Raw genomic sequence first — 25,521 nt, 5'->3', positions numbered from 1 at the left:
TCTGTCCACTGGTTCACTCTTTCAGGGGCTGCAACGGCCAGAACTGAGACCATCTGTAACCAATCTGAAGTCAGGAACTTCTAGGTCTCAACACTTGGGTAAAGGGTCCCAAGGTTTTGTGCAATTATCCACTGCTTTTCCAGGACACAAACAAGGAGCTGGATGGCAAGTGGAGTGGTTGGGACATGAACGAGTGTCCATATGGGATCCTGGTGCATGCAAGGCAAGGATTTAACCACTAGCTTACTGCACCAAGCCCTCTTAACATCCCATTTTATAGTTTCTACTTCCTTGTAGCAAGTTGTGGTCTTATATTTTGTCCTCGAAACACTTGCAAACAAAGCAGCAAGCATGCTTGGCTTTCAGTCTGATTCTAGGACAGCAAACTTACAGATTGTCCATAGTTCAGTTTCATTTATACATTATTTCTGCTCGTTATTATACATATCATCTTTCTTCCTTGTGAAATAGTCTTATCAAGTTTTGGATATTATGTCTGAAAACTTATTTGTAAAAATTGTTTGAGGCCTCAGGTGTTATTATTTTCTTCTGAACAGTGTTTCCTTTGCTTCTGTTAGACACTGAGAGTAAAGAAGAGTTACCTTAATTTAAAGTAAGTTTTGAGGAGATATTTGTCATGCAAAATCATTTTAAGTTACTTGAGGCAAGGCTGAAGATCATGTAAAATTTTGTGAATAATTTTTGCACTTGGGGCTCAGTTTGTTCTTGATAGGTCCTGGTTTCTGTCTTTCATCCCTCTCTGCTTTTGAGGCATCAAGTTTGTAGCAGCTTCTCAAGCAACCTGTCATTATTTGCAAATATGCACAAGCAATAAAGGATCTCAAATACTAGACTATGCTCTTCAGAGTCCCATCCTTTCTCGTTTCTTTTTTCTCAGTGATTATTTACTTTTGTTTTAGATCACTGGTTTCCTTAATAAAATATTCTTCAGTTTTTGAGCAGTTTTTCAGTTCCTCCTTATGGAAAGATTGCTTTTGGTCTGTTCAAAATTTTTAATTAATTTAAAAGCAGAGAGTAAGAAAGAGAGAGAGGAAAGAAGAGAGGAAGAGAGGAAGGGAGAGAGAGAGGAAAGAAGAGAGGAAGAGAGGAAGGGAGAGAGAGAGAGAAAGAGAGAAAGAGAGGAGGGAGGGAGGGAGGGAGGGAGGGAGGAGGAGGAGGAGGAGGAGAGAGAGAGAGAGCGAGAGAGAGAGAGAGCCATGACTTCTATCTGTTCCTTTATTCCCCAAAGGCCATCAACAGCTAAGACCTAAGACAGGTCAAAGCTGAAGCCAGAAACTGGAACTCATTGCAGCACATGTAGCTAGGTGGCACAGATGAAAGTCCATGATCCACCTTCTGTTATTTCCCATGGTGTGTCTTAGCAGGAACCTGGATCAGAAACACAGGGGTTTCTGGAATGTAGGCACTTCTATAAGGAATGTGAACATCCCAAGCAACCTTTTAACTGCTGTATCAACACCTGCCTCTGATTAAAGCTTTTTGTGCACAGTTCTTGTAGGTGGAATTTCACCTCAAAAACTTGTTTCCTCTTGTTAGAATCATTTTTATCTAGATATTCACCTGGACAACCCTCCTTACCTGTTTCAGGACTTCTCAAATGACAACTTGTGTGCTTTTTCATCAAGTTTATGAGCGCTAAGCACTCTCGACTTGCTTAGCATCTGAGTAGTCCAGAAAAAAACTACAAGATACAAGATGTTGGAGTATTATTCCATGGAGTATATATGCCATTGTTTCTTTATCTACTCCTTTTTTGATGGGCATCTGGGTTGCTTCCATGTCTTTACTATTGTGGATTGTGCTGCTGTGAACACAGGACTACTGATCCCTTTCTCATATGCCGGTTTCTTTTTATTTGAATTATTCCCAGAAGTGGGAGAGCTGAGTCATACAGCAGATTAATTTTCAGTTCTCTTAGCACCCTCCATACTGACTTCTATGATGGTTTTACTAGCCTACACTCCCACCAACAGTCAGGTTGGTGAAGTTTCTTTCCACATCTATGCCAGCAGGTGTTGGTAGTAGAGTTCTGAATGTAGGCCAATCTCACTGGTGTTAGGTGGAACCTCAATGTGATTTTCATTTGTATTTACCTGATTGCCAGGGAGCCTGAGCATTTTTCATATATCTATTAGCCATTTGAATTTGTTCTTTTGAAAAATGTCTGTTCATTTCCTTCACCCATTTATTCATAGGACTATCTGTTTTGCAGTTGCTGAGAGTCTGAAGCTCTTTGTACATCCTGGATATTAGACTCCTATCAGTTGTATACGTGCAAAGATTTTCTTCCATTCTGCTTGTTGCTTCTTCACTTTGTTGCTTGTCTTCCTGTCTTCCTTTGCTGTACAGAAGCTTCCCAAGCTTTGCCTGTGCTTTGAGTGACTCCTAATTCTTGTATCTTGGAGAGTGATTCTTGTAGTTTCCTCTCATTGTTTGATGGTTTCCGGATGCAGATTTAGGTCCTTGATCCATTTAGAGCTGATTTTTGTACAAGGTAACACGTGGGAGTCTTGCTTCTTACTTTTGCAGGCTGCTATCCAATTGTCCCAGTCACGTTTGTTGAAGAGACCAGAGCTTTTCCCTGGATTGTTTTCATTTGTCTTGTCTAACATTAGTTGGCTGTGTATGTGTGAGCTCCCTTGTGGAGTTTCTATTCTGTTCTGTTGATCTTCTTCTCTGTTTCTGGATTAGTAACAGACTGTTTTGATAACCACTGCCCTGTAGTATGTCTTGAGATCTGGTATTACTTTTATTCTTTGGGATACTTTTGTCTCTTCATGGTCTCTTGTGTTTCCAGATGAACTTTTATATCATCTTTTCTATTTCTGAGAAAAATGTTGTTGGGATTTTTATTGGGATCACATTCAGTCTGTATGTTACTTTTGGTAATATGCACATTTTGATGATGTAGATCCTGCCAATCCTGGACTATTGTAAGTTTCTCTATCTTTTAATCCCTTCTTCTATTTTTCTTTTAATGTTGTATAATTTTCTTTATAAAGTTCTTTCATACCTTTAGGTCACTTCCAAGATATTTGAGATTTCTTTTGGCTATTTTCAAGGGGACTGTGCTTATAATTTATTTCTCAGCCATGGAGTTATTTATGCATACTAGTGCCGTCATTTTATGTTCATTATTTTTTTTATCCTGCTACCCTGCCAGATTCTCTTATGAGTTCCAATAGTAGTGAAAGGGGGTGTTGTGTGAAAAAGATGGAAAAATAATTTTAAAACACTCAGCTTTTTCTTTTATTATTATGTGATTACTTCAGAATTATAATTATTTTTTTTCACATAGACTTCTACAACTCTTCCAAGAGCAGCCGGTCGAGAAACAAAATACGTAAGTACATTTGTGATTATACATAATAAGTGTTGATGTCAATTTTATAGTCCTTTAAGTGGAATTAGTTAATGTTTTGAAAAGTAGAAGGGGGTTAAATGTATAGTATGCCTGGTGAAGAAAAATTAGATTAATCAGGGGCAGAGCATGATCTGAACTCATCAAGTAATTGGTTTAGTAGAAACACAACAACTGCCGTAATTTTTTTATAATCAAAGGTTAGAATTTTCATTTTTGTAGTGTTCTGTTGTGCTTGTTATTATATTGTTAAATATTATATTTATTTGTTATATATTAAATTTTTAAATATTGTACTCATATACTTGAAGAATTAAGATTTGTGTTTTCAATGGGTTTACCAGTTTAATCAACATTAATAGTTGTCTTACTGGATTTAAACTGCTGTCTATTAAGTTAGTTATAAGAAAAAATATATTAGTAATGGATTCGTTATGAGCTCACATAATTTAAATAACTGTGAGAAAACGGCTTAATATATCTTGGACACACACATCCAGCTTCATTCATTCTTTCTGCTACTTAGGTAGTAACTCAGTTTCCCTTATGTGATCCATTTTTGCTTTGGACTACTCATACTCTAATAGAAACAAAATTTCCCCTAAGCAAGTGTTTACATTTCAGCCTAAATCAGACCAGTAAATTATCTGTTTTTCAGCACACACTATATTTTCCAGGATGTAGTTTTGTTATCATTAGCACTAGTAAGGAACAATGGCATGTATGTCCCATACTGTGCCAAAATTGAAATTTGTACATTTCTACCTTAATTTGAATAACCAAAGGCAGGTAGTGAATTAGGTGAAATTACTAAGTTTGTGTTCTTTAACTGTTTTATACATTTGTATTTATACTCTGAGTCTAAATTATTTGAAAGTTCAGTATAAAGTTTAAAAAAGCTCATGTTTGATCAAATTCACACCAAAATTAATAGTGCTTTACTATTTCCAATATTTTAAATCAGTTGCTTAAACACTGATTTATCAATATATCAAAGAAAATATGAGTGATGATTTTTCATGTTACTTGTTTTAAAACAAATTTTTACATAAAGTTAAAATATATTTGAATAAAATATCTTCTCTACTCTATATTCACTTAAGGATTTAAGAGGAAAAAATAATTCTTGAATTACATTTGTCCTTGTTAATACTGCTACCAATATGAGTTCATTTCATTCACATTTTTAAAGTGAAAGTACACTTTCTTAATTAGCAATAACTTTAGAAAACGGGGCTAGTCATTGGGACTATTGACAATTTATTGAAATTTTTAGTTGAAATCATATTCTATTGATAACAACTTTTTTCATAAACTAATTTCATGAATTTTTAAAGTGCCAGGGAAAAGAAAAGACAGGATTATCAAATATTAAATTATTACAGGTAGCATCAAATTTTTAAAGATTTATTAAATTCAATGTGTCAGAGAGCTCTTCCACTAAGGGACACAAAAATGTCACTACAATGTAAGTAGGCTGTTTTAAACATATCATAATATATTGAAAAATAGACCAAACTTCATTAATATAAACATATTCAAATAAAGTGTATCATTTCTGGCTTAGCTAGTTTATATCTTCCCTTTGTTGCTTTGTGGGAGCATTTTAGGGGTGAAAAGCACTAATACAGTCATAGATCATAGGAAATAGGTGGCTAATATTCAGCACCGGGTTAGAATCTGCTACCATAGCATGAGTCCAAAAGTCTGATAAATTACTGGAAGAGATATGGACAACTTAGGAAGAAATTCTACTCCTGTTTTATTCTCATTTTATTGTTTTTACTCAGAGTGTTTTTTAAATTTCTGGCTGTACAAAAGTAGTTGCTGAAATACTTGAAGGTAATGACGTGATTCTGCTAAAATTGCAAGGAAGAGAAGGGATTGAATGAAACAGTGCATATGTCTAATATCATTTTGATTTGCCCTTTAGACTTCATTGTATATGTAGGCACTATATTTCAAACTTCCTTTCAGATCTAAGCTGTCATCTCTTTTTATGACCATCTAAACCATGTTGTCAACAATCTCTTATGTCGACCTATTCTGTGATTTATATGCATAAAAAGTTGGAGTTATCATTCTTTGTCTTTTTAAGAAGAGATTTACTGTTTTTAATCTTATTTATATAAAGTGAACACGTTTCACATATTTCTCTATTTATTTATTATTTGAAAGATAGTTTAATAGAATAGATAGAATTGCACAAAGGACGGGAAGACAGACAGTAAGAGATCTTCCATTTGCTGGTTCACTCCAAAGATTATAGCTGTAGTGGTCTTTGTCAGGTCATATGGAACCTGGAAGTCCGAGACTCCTGGATCTCCTGTGGATGTGAAAGGGGCCAGAGAAATTGGGCCATATTTTGCTGCTTTCCCAGGCACATTAGTGAGGAGTTGCATTAGAAGTAGAATAGGTGCTCATACCAGGTTCTGATTTATGACGTGGAGGTCTAAGACCCTTTGCGCTGCAGCACAACCCCTGTCAATTCTGTCTTACTCTAAAGGAACTCTGGATTTCCTGCTTTTTATTTGTTGAATGTTATTGGTAGTGGTGAATTAATCCTGTGATTATAAAGTGGATTAAATTATGTTTTGCAAATGTTAGTGAAATGTAAAGGAGGGGCATTGGAGGAGGGAGAGGGGGATGGAGAGAGGCATGGTTGTTATCTTAGGACTGTAGTTATGAAATATATGAGATCTGTTCTCTTTGTATTGATAAAATTTTTAAAAGTTAAACTGTTTTCAAGATTTATTTATTTTTTAAAACTTGAAAGATAAATTTTATAGAGTGAGGAAAGATAGAGAGAGAAGGTCTTGTCTATGGCCATACTACCCTGAACGCGCCTGATCTCATCTGACCTTGGAAGCTAAGCAGGGTCGGGCCTGGTTAGTACTTGGATGGGAGAGAGAAGGTCTTTCCTCCTCTGGCTCACTCCCCAAGTGGCAGTAATGGCCAGAGCTGACCTGATGTAAAGCTGGGGTCCAGGAATTTCTTCCAGGTGTCTCACATGGGTGCAGGGTCCCAAGGATTTGGGCCATCCTCCAGTGCTTTTCCAGGCCATAATCAGAGAGCTGGGTTAGAAGTTGAGCAGCTGGGACATGAATTGACAACCATATGGGATGCTGGTGCCATAGAGCAGAGGATTAGTTTGCGTGTCACAGCTTGAGCCCCCCAAGTTACATTTTTAAAATAGTTTCAAATATACTTTTGTATTTAGGTCTTTTTGGGTAAATTACAAATAGAAATGTGGTATAGTGAGATATTCATCCAAGATAATGTCTACAGACAGTAAGAATAATGCTACAAAGCAAGGAAGATATAATTCATCACAATATAGTTTTCTTGCCTGTATGCCTAATGTTTATGCCTAACATGATGTTCATTCTTGTGAGTAGTGCATTATATAAAAGAATGAACATGATGTTCATTCTTGTGAATAGTGCCTTATATAAAAACAGTGAGAAGTTCATCAATTTGAGAATATCCAGTGTCTTATCATTTTATAATTTTATAATTTTATATGTTCTAAATGCCAACTGCAACATTCAGTGGTTATTTGGTGCCCAGTTAACATATTGAACACTGGCTTTCTACATCCTTATGCATCAGTCTGGCCTGTGACAAATAACATAAATCAGTTAGTACATTGTCCCAGGTCAGAATTTTTGAGTTTTGATAAAAGGAGACTCATGACAATTAGAGTGAGCAGAGAAAGACTGAAGAGAAACCGTACTGTTTTTGAACCCATTGCTGCAGTCCAACGAGAGGAACATTACTGCTAAGAAGGAAAAAGAAAAAAAATATCCATGAGTAGCAAAGGAGAAGACAACTGTGTGACTCATTTTGTCTAATCCAGCTTGATTTTGCCCCCATCTTTCAAGAAGGTGTCTGGAGGAGTGATGCCCATGAAAGGACACATGTGTGTCAAGAATGGGGAAAAGCTGTTCTAGGTAGTAAATGATGGTGAGAGCAGAAGTACGTTATGTGCCTGTGGGATCAAGTCTTCAGAAGATGGGAATGGTTTCTCGACAGCTGGCTCGGCACAAGTGGTGAAGTTGTGTAGCAGCTTATTTCCCTGTAGATTTCACATATTCACTGCTTTCCTTGTCTTTAACCTTTTTGATTTATTTTATCTAACTCTTTAATGGATTTTCTATGAAGTAAGAAGATTTGGCTTTCATGAGTTTTGACTGCTCTGTTTTTTTTTTTTTTTTTGCTTTTTACATTTTGGAGTGTTCATTTTACTTATTTCTAAGTGGCCAATATTTATTGGATCACAATATGAAATTTGATCCACATAAAATACAGAAATATTCAGTCAAGCTAATTATATCCATCATCCCATATATATACACTTTACAGTGGAAATATTAAAAATCAGTTTTAGTGGGGCTAGTGCAGTGGCAAGTGTCAGCATCCCAAATAACTGCAGTTTCTAGTCTCCACTGCTCCATTTCCAGTACAACTCTGTTAATTGCCTGGGAAAGTAGAAGCGGATGACCCAAGACCTTAGGCCCCTGCATCCGTGTGGGAAATTTTGAGGGAGTTCCTGGATCTCTGCTTCAGATGGGCCCAGCTTGGCTGTGGTAATCATTTAGGGAGTGAATCATTGAATATAATATCATTGTCTCTGTCTCTACTTCCCTGTCTCTATATTTCTTTCAAATAAATAAATAAATCTATAGAAGTATCCGTTAAAATATGAAATATACTGTGTATTATTATAACCTGTGTTCACCATGAAGTGCAGTCACTGAACCTTGTTCCTCTGAGGTAACTGAAACTTCGATAGCCTTTCACCAATATTGTCTTCATCGCCTCTCCTTGCAGCTGTGTTAACCACCAGCAGGCATATCATAGAAAAATTATAAGTGTGATGAAGAATATGTTAGTATATAGTCAAATGTGAAGTAGATACTTCGCTGTGTGAATGTATCTGGACTGACAGCAGTGACAGAAATCAGAGCCAGAGGGATAATGGGCTTGAAGGGCTGATAGATGCTAGTAGCCTAGAATTCTGTGTCAGGTTGAAACCTCACTACACAATGATAGTGAAATACGACATTACCAGGTACATCCAACAGAGTACATTCTCCGAGATCAGACGAGATTGGGCGCGTTCACGGTGGTATGGCCATAGACAGAGTACATTCTCAAAATACACTATGGTATTTATAATCAACAAGAAGGAAATGATGCGGGGGTGGAGAAGAGAAGTTACTAATTAATGAACATGACTTTTCTTTCATTTGAAAAATATATATTTATCTTATTTGAAATGTAGAGTTATAAAAAGAGAAGAAGAGACAGAAATATTTTCTATCTTTTGGTTTGTTCCTCAAATGACTACAGTGGCCCAAACTGGGCTAGTCTGAAGCCTGTGCCAGAAATCTCTCCTGAGTTTCCCACTGGGTGCAGTGGCCCAAGCAACTGGGCCATCTTATGATTCTTTCCTAGATGTATTAGCAGGGAGGTGGGTCAGAAGCAGGGTAGCTAGGTTGGGAACCAGGATCCATATGGGCTTCTAGAATGAAAGTGGCAACTTTACCCACTATTCCACAGCATGAGCCTGGAACAGGTTCTAGTTAAGCAAGCTGAGTAAGTTCTTGAGATCATTAGTTATACATTATAACTAGTCGGTAAACTCTGCAATACCCTTAAAATTTTGATGAACATTATATTTTACAGTAATCATACATTACAATTAGTGTCTGATATCATTCTTAACTAAAAATTTAAGAAAAAATCCGAAACAAAACACTTATGAGTTTAATGAGGTTAGGTCTCAGTTCATATTGTCTTTACAACAATAAAATTCCAAGAAACAAGGAAGTTGGGTATGTTTATATGTTTCAAAATGGAAATGCTACTTTTTATTCAAAATTAGTGACATGTTCAGCAATGTATCTTTATTTCTTAGTGTGCTGCTCTCATTATATAGTTCTTTTGGAAGGGTATATGTACATATTTAATTACCTATATATGTTTAATTTGTAATTTGTCTAAAAGTCATTTTATATCAGTGAGAACATATAGTATTTGTCCATTTGGGACTAGCTTATTTCACTAAGCTTAATGGTCTCCATTTGGAACAATTTTGTTACAAATGGTAGGGTTTCATTTTCTGTGGCTGAGTTGTATTCCATAGAGTAGAGATGTATCATGATTTCTTTATCAGTTCATGTGTTAAGAGGGCATATAGGTGTTTCCATGTCTTTGCTGTTGTGAATTGTGCTGCTATAAATATAGCATTGCAGGTTACTCTCTCACATGTGGATTTCATTTCCTTTGGATATATTCCCAGGAGTTGGATGGCTGTGTCACATTATAGATCAATTTTCAGTTGTCTGAGCACTTTCTGTACTGACTTGCAAAGTGGCTTCACTAGTCAATACTCCCACTAACAGTGGAGTAGGATACCTTTCCCCCCACATCCTGACCATCCTTCCCCACATGCTTGCCTTGCTTGTTGATTCCTGTATGTAAGCCATTCTTACCAGAGTTAGGTTTAACCTCAATGTGGTTTGTCTTTGCATTTTTCCTTAAGAACTAAGGAGCCAGAACATTCTTTCTTGCATTTTGTTTGCTTTTTGTTTTTATATCAAAATGCACAATTCATTGACATTATCTATAGCCACCCTGCTGTGCAATGGAAATCCCAATCCCCTTCCTCAATCTATAACATGCTCTCCATTAATTCCTTACCCCTCCCTCCATTTGCTTTTCCCCAGTCTTTGGTAATCACTATTGTACTTTTACATACTATATGTGTTTTTGTTGTTGTTGTTGCTGTTAGAGTCCACTAGTGAATGAGATCATGTGATACCTTTTTTCTATTGATTAGCTAACTTCATTTAATATAATCACCTCCAGTGCCTTCTGTTTTGTGACAAATGACAAATTTCACCCTCTTCGTGACTGAATCATGTTCTATTGGGTAAACGGGCCACAGTTTCTTCAGTTATTTTTCAATGATTGGACACTTAAGACTTCTGTATTTCTCAGTTATTGTGACTAGCACTGCAATAAATATGGAAATGTAGATGTCCCTTTGGGGAATAGATTTCATTTCCATTGGATGTAAACCCAGGTATAGGATTACTGGATCATATGGTAGTCGTATTTTTAGTTTTCTGAAGAATTACATACTGTTTTCCACAATAGCTACAGTGCTTTTTGTTTCCGTCAACAGTATGCCAATGTTTCGTTTTCTCTACATCCTTGGCAACACCCGCTGTCTTTTGCCTTTTTGGTAATAAGCAATCAATGTAACTGCAATGTAGTGTAACTCATTGTAGCTTTGATTTGCATTTGACTGCTGATTATTTTCTCCCCACACTGTTTAAGCCTATATGACAGCTTGTCTCATAGAAGAGAGAAGACCAGAATAGAGGCGCATTCTTTGCTAAAGCAACTGAAAATGTGTCAGATGCTTTTGACAATCTGTCAAAGATTGTTGTTTGCTTTACCTGATGGTTACTGATGTTAAGCAGTTTTTCACGTACCTGTTGGCTATTCATATGTCTACCTTTCAGAAATGGCTGCTTTATTCTGTTGGCCATTTTGAATAGAATTATTTTTCATATGACTGAGTTAGTTGAGTCTCTTAGGTATTTGTGATATTAACTTCTTTTCTGATGTGTAGCTTGCAAACAATTTATGTCATTCTATAGATTGTCTCTTGAATAGGCTATTTCCTTTACTGTGTAGAAGCTCTTTAGTTGGATAAAATCTCATTTGTTTATTTTTGCTTTTGTTTCTTGTGGCTTTTGGCTTTGATTCAGAAAACTCTTGCTCTTTTTAATGATCTGAAATGATTTCTCTGTGTTCTTGTAGTAGTTAGAAAATTTCAGGCCTTATATTTTTGTCTTTACCCATGTGTAGTTGAATTTTATGTGTAATGGAGATGGAGTCTGGTTTAATTCTTTTATATGTGGATATACAGTTCTTTAAGCAGCATTTATTGAAAAGACTATCTTCTAGTTTATCGTCTTACCATATAACCTGATCTTTAAGTTACACAGTTTTAAAACAAAATATTTTCTATTCCTTAATCATGAAAACTTCATTAAAATCTTCCTAGGTAAAGATCTTTAAAAAAATCTGTTATTTTAATGTGCTATAAATGTAAAAATAATTATGAAAATATGCTTAATTAAAAACAAGAAATATTATGTAACAATGAAAAATTTTGGTTTCAAGTTAAAAAATGGAAGGTAGAGGAAATATAAAATTTTGTATTTACTAATATATGAACTTAATACAAATATATACCAAAAATACCTGAGGAAACTATACCAAAAGTGTTAAAAATAAAAATTTTGGTGGCATGTGATATTTTCCTCCTTATTGTATATTTTCAGAATCCTATAGCAGGCATTATGACTATAATAGTGAAGGGATGTCAAGATAGTAAGAAGCATAAACAGAATTGTACTAAATTCTGAATTTCTCTAAATAATCATCATGTTTATATTTTACAGGCAAATCTCTCTTCACCATCTTCTACAGTATCTGACAGCCAACTGGTAAGACTCTCCTTATTCTGAAAATATACTATATTCTGAAAAGACCTACCTCTGAAATATATATATATATATATTTAATGATTTAAAAAATTTTTCTTATTATTATCATTTTATGATACTGTTCCATAGTCTCCTGTGATTTCCCCTCCCCAATTCCCATCCCCCACCTAGTTCCTCTATATCATTACTAAAGTATAGTTCTTCATACACAGTCATATGCCCATCATTGCAGGCATGGACAATGGCAGAGAGTCCAGCATCCTACTGTCAAGATATAGTAAACAGTTTCATTGTAAGCCCATCTTTGGAAGTAGAAATGCATACTGCATTGTATCCTCATATATGGATGTTAGTCTCCATTTCACAGCTGCTGTACATCCCCTCAAATGAAAAGTCATAGTAGAAAGAAAACAATAGAAAGAAAAATCAAAATTTACAATGCCATGAAGTTAAATAACGTGTTACTAGATATGACTGTCTTCATTATACAGCTACTATACATCCCCTTAAATGAAGAGCCACAAAACAAAATCAACAACTGGGAGGAAAAAGAAATTAGCAACACTATGGAGTTAAATAACATGCTTTCTCTCTCTCTCTCTCTCTTTCTTCTCTGTGAAAGTCTGCCTTTCCAATATAAATCAATAAATTAAAAACATGTTTCAGGCACAGTAAAACTGCAAATTCTGACATGCTGCTTTGTAATTAAAAAATTAAAACCTTGAAAAATAATATATTAGAAATAAAGATGATTTGCAGAACTAAAATAATCCTTGATTCACAGTTGGTCTGTATAATAGGTATATGATCAGAAACAGGAGAATCAGCTACACAATGGAACAAATACTTGGATATGAAAGTCAGGAGAGGTACTGGAAGAATACAAGCCTGGCTCTATGTGTCATTTTGGATTCAGAGATTCCAAAATTTGTAAAGTTATTTAACAGCTTGGAGACTTTGAGAGATCACAACAGTGAAATATAATGACCTCAGGAAGGAAAACTGAGACATGGTAGGTTCAAAAGAGCGAACTTGGATGATATCTTTGGTACCAACATCAGGAATGTCCAGATTTTGAACTGTATGTATATATTACAAGGAATTGATGACATCTTGAGACAGCTTCATCTGAGCAAAAGATGGTCCTCAGGGAAATTTTGTGATGCTTTACCAAAAATTTCATTATGGTTGTTTTGCAGGTGACAATCATGCATAAACCTATGTGTCAGTAACTTAATCTTGACAGCAGCATTCGAAGATATAGGGTGAAACGAAAAATGCTATCAGAATTTAGAGAAGAGAATTTAGTTTCTAATAGAGGAGATCTGAAAAGGGTTCAAGGTGAAGACTGCAGTTGATAATGTAAGATAGATTCTGAAGGTGAGACAACAGGGAATAATTATTTTTCATAAGAGAACAGCATGTGAATCATCTAGATTAGTGCTGAAGTGGATGGCATGTGCATGCTAAATATGAAGAAGCCATATTTGCAAATTAAAAACAAGCAGGTGATATTAATTTCAATGATATGCATATAGTACATGTTAGTATGCATTTTCATTCTGACATATAGTCTGTATAACATATAGTCTACATGAGATGCTTTTACTTGTGTATTGACTATTTAAAATTAAATTTTTACATTTGTGTGTACCAAATCACAATTCAGACAAATCGCATTTCCATGACTCATCATTGGGGCTAGTGCCCGTGTTGGACAATAACAGATCTAGACTCCAGAATCCATTATTTGTAGAAAACAATTTAATTATTGTGGCAAATTCTCTTTTCTCAGAGTTCCTCATCTTTCTTATTCTTAGTATTTCTATTTCTTATTACAAATTAAATCAATGAAATTAATATCCTAGATATTACTAAATATTTCATTAATATCATTAGGGTTTTATTACCTAAGAGAATACTTTTGTCTCAAATCAATTCCTGAACAATTATGTCTAAAATCAATTCCTGAGTTCAAAAAAAATTAATATAAATTTAATGCAAAATTCAATGCAAATTAAAAAGACAGAAATCACTCCCTAGTATACTTCCTCTTCTTTTAAAGAAATTGTTTTGATGTTCTGTAGCCATGACAAAGAAGACTTCTTGTCATTATTGCCCAAAATGCAATAATATTGTTATTTTTAATACTGAAAAATCATAGAAATCATGATTTCACTTTTAAAATTGTTTAATTCAGTCAACCTATGAGGTGTGCTCAGTGGTTGTGTTAAGTGAGGTTTGTTTTGTGTGCACTATTAATTATCGATTTCTGTAGAAGAGTTGGGGACATGCAGTATACTTGAAAGAATGTGGAATGGGCACCAGAAGACACATCTTATGCTTTACGCTCTGAAGACTCCTTTCTTGAGAGAGTTACTGTTCTGAGACCCTGAGTCTGGGTATGATATTGAACAATGCGAGCTTTCCTTATGTACTTTCCAGGCCTCACTAAGGCTGTGAAACTATGGTTACTACCACAGTGAAGTGAAGCAGTTGCCATGGAAACAAGCACTGCAATAACATAATATAATTAAATGTTTTCTCACTTTAGATGTAGAAATATTACAACTATGTTAATATATAAAATGACACTACATTTGATTCTTAAGATATTATATGGAAATCAATATTTTTAATAGCTCCATAAATAATTTCATCCAACATGGTATACAAAATGTGTATTTTAGATATTTATTTACTGTGTGTATGTGTGTGTGTGTATTTCTGACCAGTTTTTGGTTTAATGTTTTCAAGAAAGTAATATCTATTTATAAATGAGTTCATAAAATTTGACATAGCAAAAGCAACTCATTAAAATAGTACAAACACATTATATTTGTCTAATAAGAAATTCTGTGTTTCTGTTCTCTAGAGGCAAAAGCACAAAATATTGCTTTAACTGACTTTAATGACAGTTTCTTTGCATTTAGTTTAGACCGTTTCTCTAAGGAGTTCAAGGCATTTCTTAGCAAAGTTTTAAATTAAATTTTAATTTGAAAATAATCTTGAGAAACAGATAGCTATTTAGAGATATTATCAAACAAGTTTGTCATACACAAGATGAACACCTCTTTAATATAATTATTCAGCTCAATCACTTTGGTTTTTATTTTGAGACATTGACTTTATGTACAGTCCTTGCAAGTGGAATAGATCAGAGGAGAAATTTTGGTAAGACATTTGATGGTATCTGTTTGTTGAAGGGTTTAAAACATTTTTACTCTTAAGTACTATAATTATGTATTAAATTATATATTTGTTATTTTATAAGTGAATTTCTCATATTTGCAGTTATGAACATTCTTTAGTATTAGGTCACAAATTACATAATAAATAAAATTGCCTTGCTGTCCTGGATTGGGTCCCTGCTGCCAGTGCAGGAGATTGGAATTGCAGTGTAGGCTCCTGAATTTAGCCTGGCAGAGGTCTGCCTGTTGTGGGTGGAATTTCTTAATCCTCTCTGTGTCTCTCTGCCTTTAAAATATTAATAAAAAATGCCTTTGAAAAGCAAATTGTGATATATAGTCATGTAGGTATGCATTCATAACATATAAATATGTATGTGCCACATACAAAATAGATTGGTTGAATTGAAAGTATAAGACAAATTACTATGTTAGCCAAGTTTAATATTAATATCCAGTGGCTTTGAGATTTGTTTTTCTTAGAAATACATCAATTTTCATATTTTTAAAAGTTTAAAATTTTAACTCGATTTCCCTACATTCTTGTTTTCATTCAGATTCATTAAAACAAGACAGACTAGGACTAAGCTTCTTACTCTTAGAATATTTCCACTGTTTAGAATCCAATTGACTTAGCAAGGGACTTGAAGAATTGTCTTGGGGGTCCTTATGAAACCCATTCACCAATCTTTGCTTGAGATTGTCTTCCTCTGTTATAACACATCATAGTGGATCGGAACTGGACAGTAACTTACAGATGAGGTTATTGAAAATATCTACCTATGAACTGGAGATTGGTATAAGTATGCCGTCAACCTGAAGGGATTATTGTAAGGCTCACATGTCATAATACATGTCTTTGTGGGCACAGTCTTGGAGGCAGGGGTCGTCTTTGTTGCAAACAAAATCACTGAGGTTTTAGCAAACGGGCTCATGGAATTGAGATGATCTAAGCCCATAGCATTTGCGCTTATCCTTGTTCTCTGTGGCTTTCAAAGGTGAATTGCTGTTAGGTGTTTTACCTTATGTGTAATTTATGGTTATTTACTGAACAGCAAGAGAGTGGTGGGCCATAGAACACTGAGGTTTCTCAAGCTAAAATTGTGCTTCTACTAAATATTTAATAGAGAAAAAGGAAATGGAAGACCTAGAGTCTAGATTAAGCCTTCTCCAAGATTCCCTAGTTTCTGAGTTAAAACCTAGGTATTAAGCAAAGACTGAGGTGTGTGCTTGTGTGTGTGTGTGCGTGTGTGGTGTGTGTTCGCTTTTATGCATAAGAGAACAAGTTAGGTTTGACAAGATAGATGAGCTGCGGTTTTCCTTAGCAAGTAAGAAAATCAGACACAGATGATATTTGGCTTTTGTTTTTGAAATTCCATGCCTTTGCAAAATGTTCTGTGTTGTCCAGGATAGAGTATTGTTATCGAGACTACAAGACAACATAACTTAAAAAAACGAAACCACGTAACTGTATACAGGAAAAAAGCAAAGCACAGTTTACTGGAACAGTAGAAAGGAGGGTGCTTAAACTTGCAGTTACTTTGTCTCCAGCTCTGAGTGCCAGCTGATGGATGCTGCTTTGGTGGTGTGTGACTCATCTTTCCAAGGGCCCTCGAGTTCCCTGTTGTTCAGCAAATGCAGCCCTGAAAGCTTTTGTATAGAACTGATGTCTTCGTCAAGCTTAAAGGCAGTTCATTCTTGACCAGCTTTTCCTTGACATAACATACCTAAGAGCTTCAGCATTTATCATGTATGCCTCTTCAGGCTTGAGTCATGCTATTTTCTTTTCTTTTACCATTAAAATATTTCAATCTGCACAGTCTGTGTGGTGTATATTCCACAAAATGAGATGTAACTTAAAAGTACTATGTATGCTGATTTTTGTACAACCATTATTAATTATAAAACTTTTTGAAAAACACATTAAATAGGTACATTTCTAGATAGTATAGATAATTAATTTCAATTTGCCATAATTATATTTTCAAAATATACATTCTTCCCCCTTTAAGGTTCTTTCATGCTGTTTTTCTTTATAAAGTTCTTCCATTTGTGCTCTCTCATTTGTCACAATCGCCTTGTGAATTAATGTGGCAGAAATTGTGATATTTTTTTTTAAAGATTTATTCATTTTATTACAGCCAGATATACACAGAGGAGGAGAGACAGAGAGGAAGATCTTCAGTCCGATGTTTCACTCCCCAAGTGAGCCGCAATGGGCCGGTGCGCGCCGATCCGAAGCCGGGAACCAGGAACCTCTTCCGGGTCTCCCACGCGGGTGCAGGGTCCCAATGCATTGGGCCGTCCTCAACTGCTTTCCCAGGCCACAAGCGGGGAGCTGGATGGGAAGTGGAGCTGCCGGGATTAGAACCGGCGCCCACATGGGATCCTGGGGCTTTCAAGGCGAGGACTTTAGCCGCTAGGCCACGCCGCCGGGCCCAGAAATTGTGACATTTTTGTAATGAAAAACATACTTGAAGTTTAAATATCTACATGCCATGTCAATAGTCCCATGGTAAGGTGTGGTATAAAAATGTATTTCTCCCCCTCTAGTCTTAGCTCTATCCTACATCATAGTGTTTTAAGATTTAATATGTGTTTAGGGGAGAAATCCTTAAGTGTTTTCTTCAAGCATATACTAATAATTACTTTTTATTTAGGTCAAATAAGCACTACTTATTGAATGAGTGAATCAGTGAAATAGTTTGGAGACTGTTACTATTGGTCACAATTTTGCCTGTTCCAGTTTGTATGTGCTTTTTCTTATGGAAATTTTAAAGGAAAAAAAGAAGATCCTGAAGAATTAAGATAAACCTAAAACAAATGGACTTATCTTGCATTTTCAAAACCTTTATGGATCCATTAGATTGATAGTCTTTCTAAACAGGATCACAAAATTTCCAGAGAAGTAAGATAATAAGCCTTTGAAATCTGCAATGTCAATGGTTTTCTCTTTTCCCATCACAGCTTTTTAAAAATCTACTGCTGTGGTCAAAGACAATTAAAAACATTTAGAAGTTGAAGTTACTAATTTAAAAGGGATGTTGCTGTAATAGGCCAATACATTAGAATATTCATATCAAATTTAGTAAATTAGTGCCAATAGTTAATCTTCAAATTTGGTTGCCAACCAGGAGCATTACCAACTTTCTGTCATTGAGTTACAATTGTAAGTTCTAAATGATAGGAACCATGTTGTTTTGTAGTGTAGTATTTGTATATATACTTGATGGATTACACCTCGAATGAATAGCAGGATTTGAACTTGCCTTGGTTCCTTACCTACATTGTTCTCAATATCTCAGAGCTTTAGTCTTTGAACTTTGAGTGGGAAGAACACCAACTCAGGTTCCTTCCACTTGTTCTATATTTGTGAAATTATGTGGATCTTCTACCTTGAAAAAATTCCTTCTTCCTAGCAGGTACGAAAGTAAAAATGTCAAACCAGTCCAACAAAAATTAATAGAAAATCCCAAGAAGTCAAGTAACACCTCTTTCAGCATCTATATTGGAATATACCCAGCTTTTGAACCTCTGTCTAGCAATCTGTTCATTCTGAAATATTTGCAGAGCACTAAGTGGTTACCAGGCACAGTTCTTGGTATGTATATACTACAGTAACCCTGAAAGAGCTCTGAGTTCAAAGAGCTTACATTCAAGTGGAGAAAGCCAGCTGAGAATCATATCAAGGCCAGATGGTGATAACAGTCACTGGGAGAAAAAATAATGCGTGTAAGGGGAGTGGGTGGTTACTATTTCATATGGCTTATTAGGAAAGATTCCTGATATGGTGATGTTTGAACAAGAACTTAAAGAAATGATAAGAGAGAGTCCCAGAAGGAAGAAAAGAGCAAGTGATAATTCCTGAAGAAAGGAATAGTATAATCTATGAGATATAGGAAAGAAAGAAAGAGAGAAAGAGAGGAAGAAGGGAAGGGAGGGAGGGAGGGAGGGGAGAGAGAAAGGGGTAGTAACCAGGCTTTGCCTTACCTATTGCAAGGGTTTGCACTACTCTGAGTTAAAAGGAGAGGCATTATAGAACTTTGAGAGTCAAGTTAACATGATTTTATGTGAAATTGAGTGATTCACTCATGAGTTAATGGAGGTGACTTCACATACTTGTGGTCAGTCTATGGCTTACTCAATTGATTTGAGATCTGTCTGAAAACATAAGTTCTATGTTATTCATCTATGTGGACATTATAGCTCCTGATAATCCGGTAAATGGCTTCATTGGGTGTTTAATAAAGTTGTGCTTCAAAGTTGTAACACAATTGTTTTGTCTTTGAGGGACTTCAGAAATGCCTTGTACCTAGTATAAGTTAGTTTGTTGTTAAGTCAGTCATAAGGAGCAAATATTTTCCTTTTTGTAACCTGTTCACTATTTTATGTGTCCTGTTAAAGGTTTATTTGTACATTTGAAAGGCAGAGTGACAGGGAGGTAGGGAGGGAGGAGGGAGGGAGAGAGAGAGAGAGGGAGAGGGAGGGAGAGAGGGGAAGAGAGAGAGAGAGACAGAGAAAGAGAGAGAGAGAGAATGTTTTTTTTTTCTGTTGGCTCATTCACTAAATGACCATAGTGTATAATGGCTGGATCTGAGCAGATCTGAAGCCATGGGTTTTTCTAAGTTTCCCATGTGGGTACATGGCCCAAGCACTTGAGTCATCCTTCACTACCCTCCCAGGCTCACTACCAAGGAGTTGATCAGAAGTGGGCCAGACTTGAACTGTTTCTACTGTAGGATGCTGGTACTGTCAGCAGCTGCCTTATCCACCATGGCACAGCACCAGTCCTAGTTACACCCCAGCCGCCCCCCCCTTTTTTAAAATCTCACACCTAGAAAAAGGGGTATGAAATTACTCTCCTTGGTATCTTTAGAATGGCATTGTGTTTTTCACTTGTGAGTCTAGTTTCTCTATAGATTCTATAACAGATTGAAATGAAGTAAGGGCTTATTTGGGGTAGTGACGTGGTAGACCGAGAAATAACTATTTCTAGGTAATAGATAGGATATGTTCTAGTCTCATGCCTTTAAATGCTTAATGTGCACATGAATCTCCAAGACATTTGTTAAAATGCAGATTCCAACTCAAATGATTAATACAGATTCTGAGATGTACTGTTATCCAGTTCACAGGTGATGTTACCCTGCAGTCTACACACTCCACCCTTGTTGAGTGGTAAAGTGCTAGATGGAACCATTAGTCTACTGGTGTTGCAATTTAATCTTCAGCAAATGTAGATTACATGGGCATTTGACATTGAGGGAAAAGCATTAGGGAGAGCAGAAAAGAAGTTAATTAATATTCCAAAACGACCTTAATGTGCAGAATCAGTAGTGCCATTGCTTCTTATGTTCTGTTTTATAAATTTTCTAACAGACACTTTGAGGCCCTTGTTTGAGTGATGGATTTGAATATGTAGAAAGAAGCTTTGAGCAATAACTCCATGTGATGTGATCCCTGAGAGTGCAGGAAGATAAATAGTAAAATATGCCATTATCTATTATTAAAGGACATATCATGGGTTATAATTATAACCCTTCAGTAGAAGGTCTAGACAGGTTGAATAGCATTTCCAAGGTCACACGTCTATTAACAACATTGTAAAACTAAAATATGTTTCCTTGCTACTTGCCTCCTAGCAATGCCATTTAGCTTCTTCAGAATGGATTTTCTCCAAATCAAGAGAAATATAAATGTAAATTTTGCTATTTTAGCCAGGAAAATCAGAGTGCTTTAGGAGGTGGATTGCCATGTATACAGATATGTGTTTGTGTAGGAAGAGAGTTCATGCATGTGTGTTGTCTTTGGGACCTGAAAACATTGGGTCCTGCAGTGTTTGATGAATATTTAGGCAGTAAAAAGAATATTAAAACGAAGTAAAATAAGATAACATTGGCCAAAGTTAAGGAGGTGGTGGTTGACAATAGAGATAAAGCAAAGCTGTGAATTTAAAGGAATTGCAAATATAAAAACACTAAGACATTTCTATTTATTGGATATGGAAAGTTAATAGAGAACTGGATGCTCAAATATTATTTCAGATTTCTATCTGTTCTATGCTCTCCCTCTCTCTCTTTCATTCTGGAACACATATAAAAATAGCTAACAACAGGGTTGATTATCAGACCATACCTTGATTTAAACTTTGAACTTCCTTATTAATTGTAAATTGTTTTGTGACTTAAGATTTTCACAGAATTTATAAGAATTGATTAATCTCTAACCTAAAATATTGAGTACAGTTGGTGATCCAATGTTTGTAGGATGCAGATCTGGGTATATTGGAGAGTGATGTTACTGTCTGAAGCAGAGCATCAAGGGTTTTTAGTCCAGAGAAGCATGTGGTAGGATGTGAGGAAAGTGTAGAGGTTAGCATGAACATGACTTGCTGCTATATTATAGTTTGTGGAGTGTGCATATGGCTCTCTGTTGGGCTACTGGAGCTGTATTTCCAACTTTAGCAAGACCGAGAGGCCATTGGATTTGGAGGGCATGGTTTAAACTCATAGGAAATCATGTGCAAAATTTGTCAAAGTAGTTTTCTTTTGCGTTGAATTGGCTTCCATGTCTGTGAAATACTGACTCCTGGGTGTCACATAATGTGCAGGAATAAAGGCAGGGTTAAGGAAAGGGGTAATTATATATAGTGGGTTTCAGGACAATCAAATGAAGACCAAGTGAACAACTTTAACTGAAGAAGACTCAAAGACTTCTGGTACACCAAACCTTGGGAGACAGAATCCAAGAAAGGAGCATTTAGAAAATGTAGCAGAATAGAGGAAATAGAACAATCATTGTCTAATTGTCAAACATTGATTTCAAAAAAACAGATCTAAACATTGATCCTAAAAGCTGTCACAGACGCACATGTGTTGCATCAGTAACTGATTCTGACAACAAATGTGCTTGCAAGCAGGCCCAGGAAGACCAAGCAGTCATGTTTTTTTTCCTAGCAAGGAAAGTCTCTCCCTATTAAATGGTCTCAGTCAGATTTCCTCTTTTCATTTCTTTAACCTGACACAAACTTAGCAGCTAAGCTTTTACATTGCTTTTATAACCTTCTAATTCACGAGTACTAGAGTTATATTGATTTCCTTTTACTAAAGGAGAAGAAAGAGAAGGTAGAGGAACAGAAGGAAAGAAAAAGTAATATGAAGACAAAGAGAAGAGAGAGACAAAACATCTGTACAGTTTAGGATCATGGCCCATATACAAGGCCTCTCCATGCAGAAATCAGTCCCCCTAAGGTTTGGTTCTTACGCTGCAGGCTTATCAGAGGGCTATCACCATCATGCAAATAGTCAACTGCATGACGTCAGGCATTATTGATGTTACTTGCTCCTTTTTTCCTCTGAGGGAAAACAAAGTTTCTTCAGTAGAAGATATTTCCCTGGTTTGGGAAGATGGAAACTTTTCTCAATCTGTGTTTCCCCAGTTGGCGTATACATAACATACAATAGGGGAAAGTTTTGATTGAAAGAAGTGTTACAAAGAGACATTGATTTAACACTCACAGTATATTAGATACTTTATACATAGAGTAGAGAAGTAGATGTACTCCCACAAGTTTAACTTCTGGAAGCATCAGCATGGACTGAGAAGTAATTTATTTTTCCTAAAGGAAATGGGGTTGAGAAGAATGATTACAGAAACACCCTTAAACAGAAAGACTGTCATAACAGAAAAAATGTCACAACTTTTTCTAAAATTGAATTCTTGCTTGAGATGTTTGTGGAAGCTTATTCATCATTTTGTGACATTTTACAGTGTGACAAGGTTTTAGAGTTTGAAATTGCCCCCAATCTAGAGTTTTCTTTCTTTCTCTTCTTACGCAGAGTCAACATTGAGGACAACCTATGACACCTGAGTGACTGATGCATTTATCAGCTAGCACCCTTTTGATTATAAGTCACAGAAATGAACTGAATACAGAAAAGGGACACCTTAGCATAAGAGAAAAAGAAGTTTTCAGTAACCTCTGAGCAGAACATCTAACCCTACTCAGCGCGTGTCGTGAGCTGGGTTCTGGGAAGCCTTCCGGTGTCTGTCTTTTCCCTGGATATCTGGGTTTTAGGTCAACTAGGGTTTTTCTGCAGCTCCAATGTTGACATATAATTATTTAAATCTTGCAGAGTACCTACATTTTTTTAATCATTGGTTCCACATTTTGGGAGAGGCAATCAGTTTTCTGGCCACCTGCCACCTCCATAGGTCAGTGGGCCATCCTTGGTTTGTTGAACATATTATGAGTCTTGCTGGGAAGGCCTAGCTCTGTGGGTGTGGACGAATGCGAGCACCATCCTGAACAGCAAAGATGTTATTGCTTTGGGTCATGTGCAAAAATCATTGGTCCTATTGTGCCCAGAGTGCTGTCTGCCACAGAGGGAACTCCCAATAAATATTTACTTAATGAAATATGTTGCCAAAATTCAAGAGCAAAGACAGAAGACCATGTTTGGCCAACTAAATGAAATTACTGTATTTTGAATGTTATGAAAGTAAATCTTTATACTTTGGTTGCCATAAACTCAAGTTCAAACTAAGGTTATGTACTTGAAGTTATATACTCACTGGGCCTGTTTTTGTGTATATAAAAATGGTTAAAATTTAAAAAAAAAAATCTACATTTTTGTGACACCAACTCTTGAATGACTGAACAACATATATTTACTTGTTATAGTAATTTTATTTCCTTATTTAAACTTTTTATTTCATGTTCTGAAGACTAAGCCTGGAGTAATTCGTCCAGTACCTGTTAAATCCAAAATATTACTGAAAAAAGAGGAGGAAATGTATGAACCCAACCCTTTCAGTAAATACCTAGAAGATAACACTGATCTCTCTGAGCAGGTGAGTATACATATGAGACAACATTTGATATTTTAATAAATGACTGCAATTAAGGAAGCTTTTATTAATATACTCTATGTAAGAAAATGTTCACTTGATTGAAATATACAGAGAATAAGGAAAGCTTAGAATCAGACAGGAAACGGTCAGCATGGATTCACTTATACCTTACTAGGTGGGACACAAAGATTAGCTACTCCTCACTTGGGTATTGAGGATTTCTCTGCACACCCCTCCTAAAACTGTTCTGCACCTAAACTGTTGACATATGTCTTCTTAGAGTTATAAGCCAGTCTAGACTACCTGAAAAAAAAAAAAGCCAGGTTCAGCAAAATTATGCTTCAACACTATAAAATGCTAAATATTATAATGGAAATAGACACGATACAGCTGAACAGTAATCTATGGCCATTTTAAGATGTATAGAACCCGGTTGTATATAAACTAAAATTGAAATGTCAATGAAGAAGTCACAGGATGTGGTTAAAAACTTGCATTTTTTTTAACATATTGGTTACTCAATACCTTGTCAACTAATTCCATAACGTTATAAATTGTTGCTGATGTTATGTTGGGGCTTTTAATTGATTGGGATGATACTCTGCTGGCTCTACCTTCAGACCAGAGAAGGTCTCCCCAACAAGCCGTTGGACTTATCTTGACAATAAGATACTGGACTCTATGCTTGTTATATGCTTGCAATGAAAGAATCTCAACTGAACTTGAACTGTGGTAATGCAACAAGGTGGAGGAATCCACCATGGTGGGAGGGTTTAGGGAGGAGTAGTGGGAATCCCAGTACCTATAAAACTGTGTCACATAATGCAATGTAAACAATAAAAAAATAACGCAAAAAAGAAATATACTTAGTAATCAAAATAATCATTCTGTAAAAGTTAGTATTCTTTTGTAATTCTAAGGAATAATATTTGGAATTACTGTAGTTTCTTTTTTTCTGAAAAATGTCTACTTGGTGTTGGTATTATTTTGGGGACCAAGAGATTATAAAGACATGAAATCTCTGATTGAATGGATTATGTAGGTGTTTCAATCATATATCAAAATTTGACTTGCTTTTGAAGAGGTATCATCTTTTTTGTACCATTTTAGATAGAATTAGGAAGAACCCTACTGTCTGTAAAAACATTTTTACTTACATTTATATTTCATTTGATAAGTTTGAGTTTTGTAGATATTAATCCTGAAAATGCTAATTACAGGTAGTTGGGTATTTGTGGATTATAGTTCTGAGATTAAATGAAATAGAGATGTCTGATTGATGTCTAATTCTGTTTAAAACAGATATAGAAATTCCTATTAGGAAAGTCTTTTTTATCAACTAAAATGTGTGTCTCTATTACTTGGCATATATCAATATTTTAGACACAATGTGAAGTTTTGGACAATATGAGATAATTGTAAAAGGTTTATAAAAGTGAGTTAGTGCTTTTGGGAAAAACAAATTGCCAACATTGAAAATGAATTTCCCTTATTACTCATGTAATCTATTTTCCAAAAAATGTGAGTCAAAGTTATACAATAATAGTTTTATTCATTGTATTAATAC

The 25,521-nt window shown here is 35.5% G+C and overlaps 1 protein-coding gene and 1 non-coding gene across 2 annotated transcripts in view; one reads left to right on the top strand and one right to left on the bottom strand.

Annotated features, from left to right (window-relative positions):
* Positions 1 to 25,521, top strand: part of MLIP (muscular LMNA interacting protein) — a 260,649-nt gene that overhangs the window by 178,701 nt on the left and 56,427 nt on the right. Inside the window, exons 9-11 of the mRNA XM_058662063.1 lie at positions 3,320 to 3,364; positions 11,869 to 11,913; positions 23,829 to 23,954. Of these exons, the coding sequence (XP_058518046.1) occupies positions 3,320 to 3,364; positions 11,869 to 11,913; positions 23,829 to 23,954 (216 nt within the window). The remainder of the gene's footprint in view (positions 1 to 3,319; positions 3,365 to 11,868; positions 11,914 to 23,828; positions 23,955 to 25,521) is intronic.
* On the bottom strand, positions 10,723 to 10,847 carry LOC118760616 (small nucleolar RNA SNORA28). The gene has a single exon (XR_004996887.2). It is a non-coding gene; the product is annotated as a small nucleolar RNA SNORA28 (small nucleolar RNA).

This window comes from Ochotona princeps, chromosome 1 (genome assembly GCF_030435755.1).
Source record: "Ochotona princeps isolate mOchPri1 chromosome 1, mOchPri1.hap1, whole genome shotgun sequence".
In the NCBI taxonomy this organism is placed as follows: domain Eukaryota; kingdom Metazoa; phylum Chordata; class Mammalia; order Lagomorpha; family Ochotonidae; genus Ochotona; species Ochotona princeps.
Note: the sequence above shows the minus strand (reverse complement) of the source record. Positions and strands in the feature narration are given on the sequence as shown.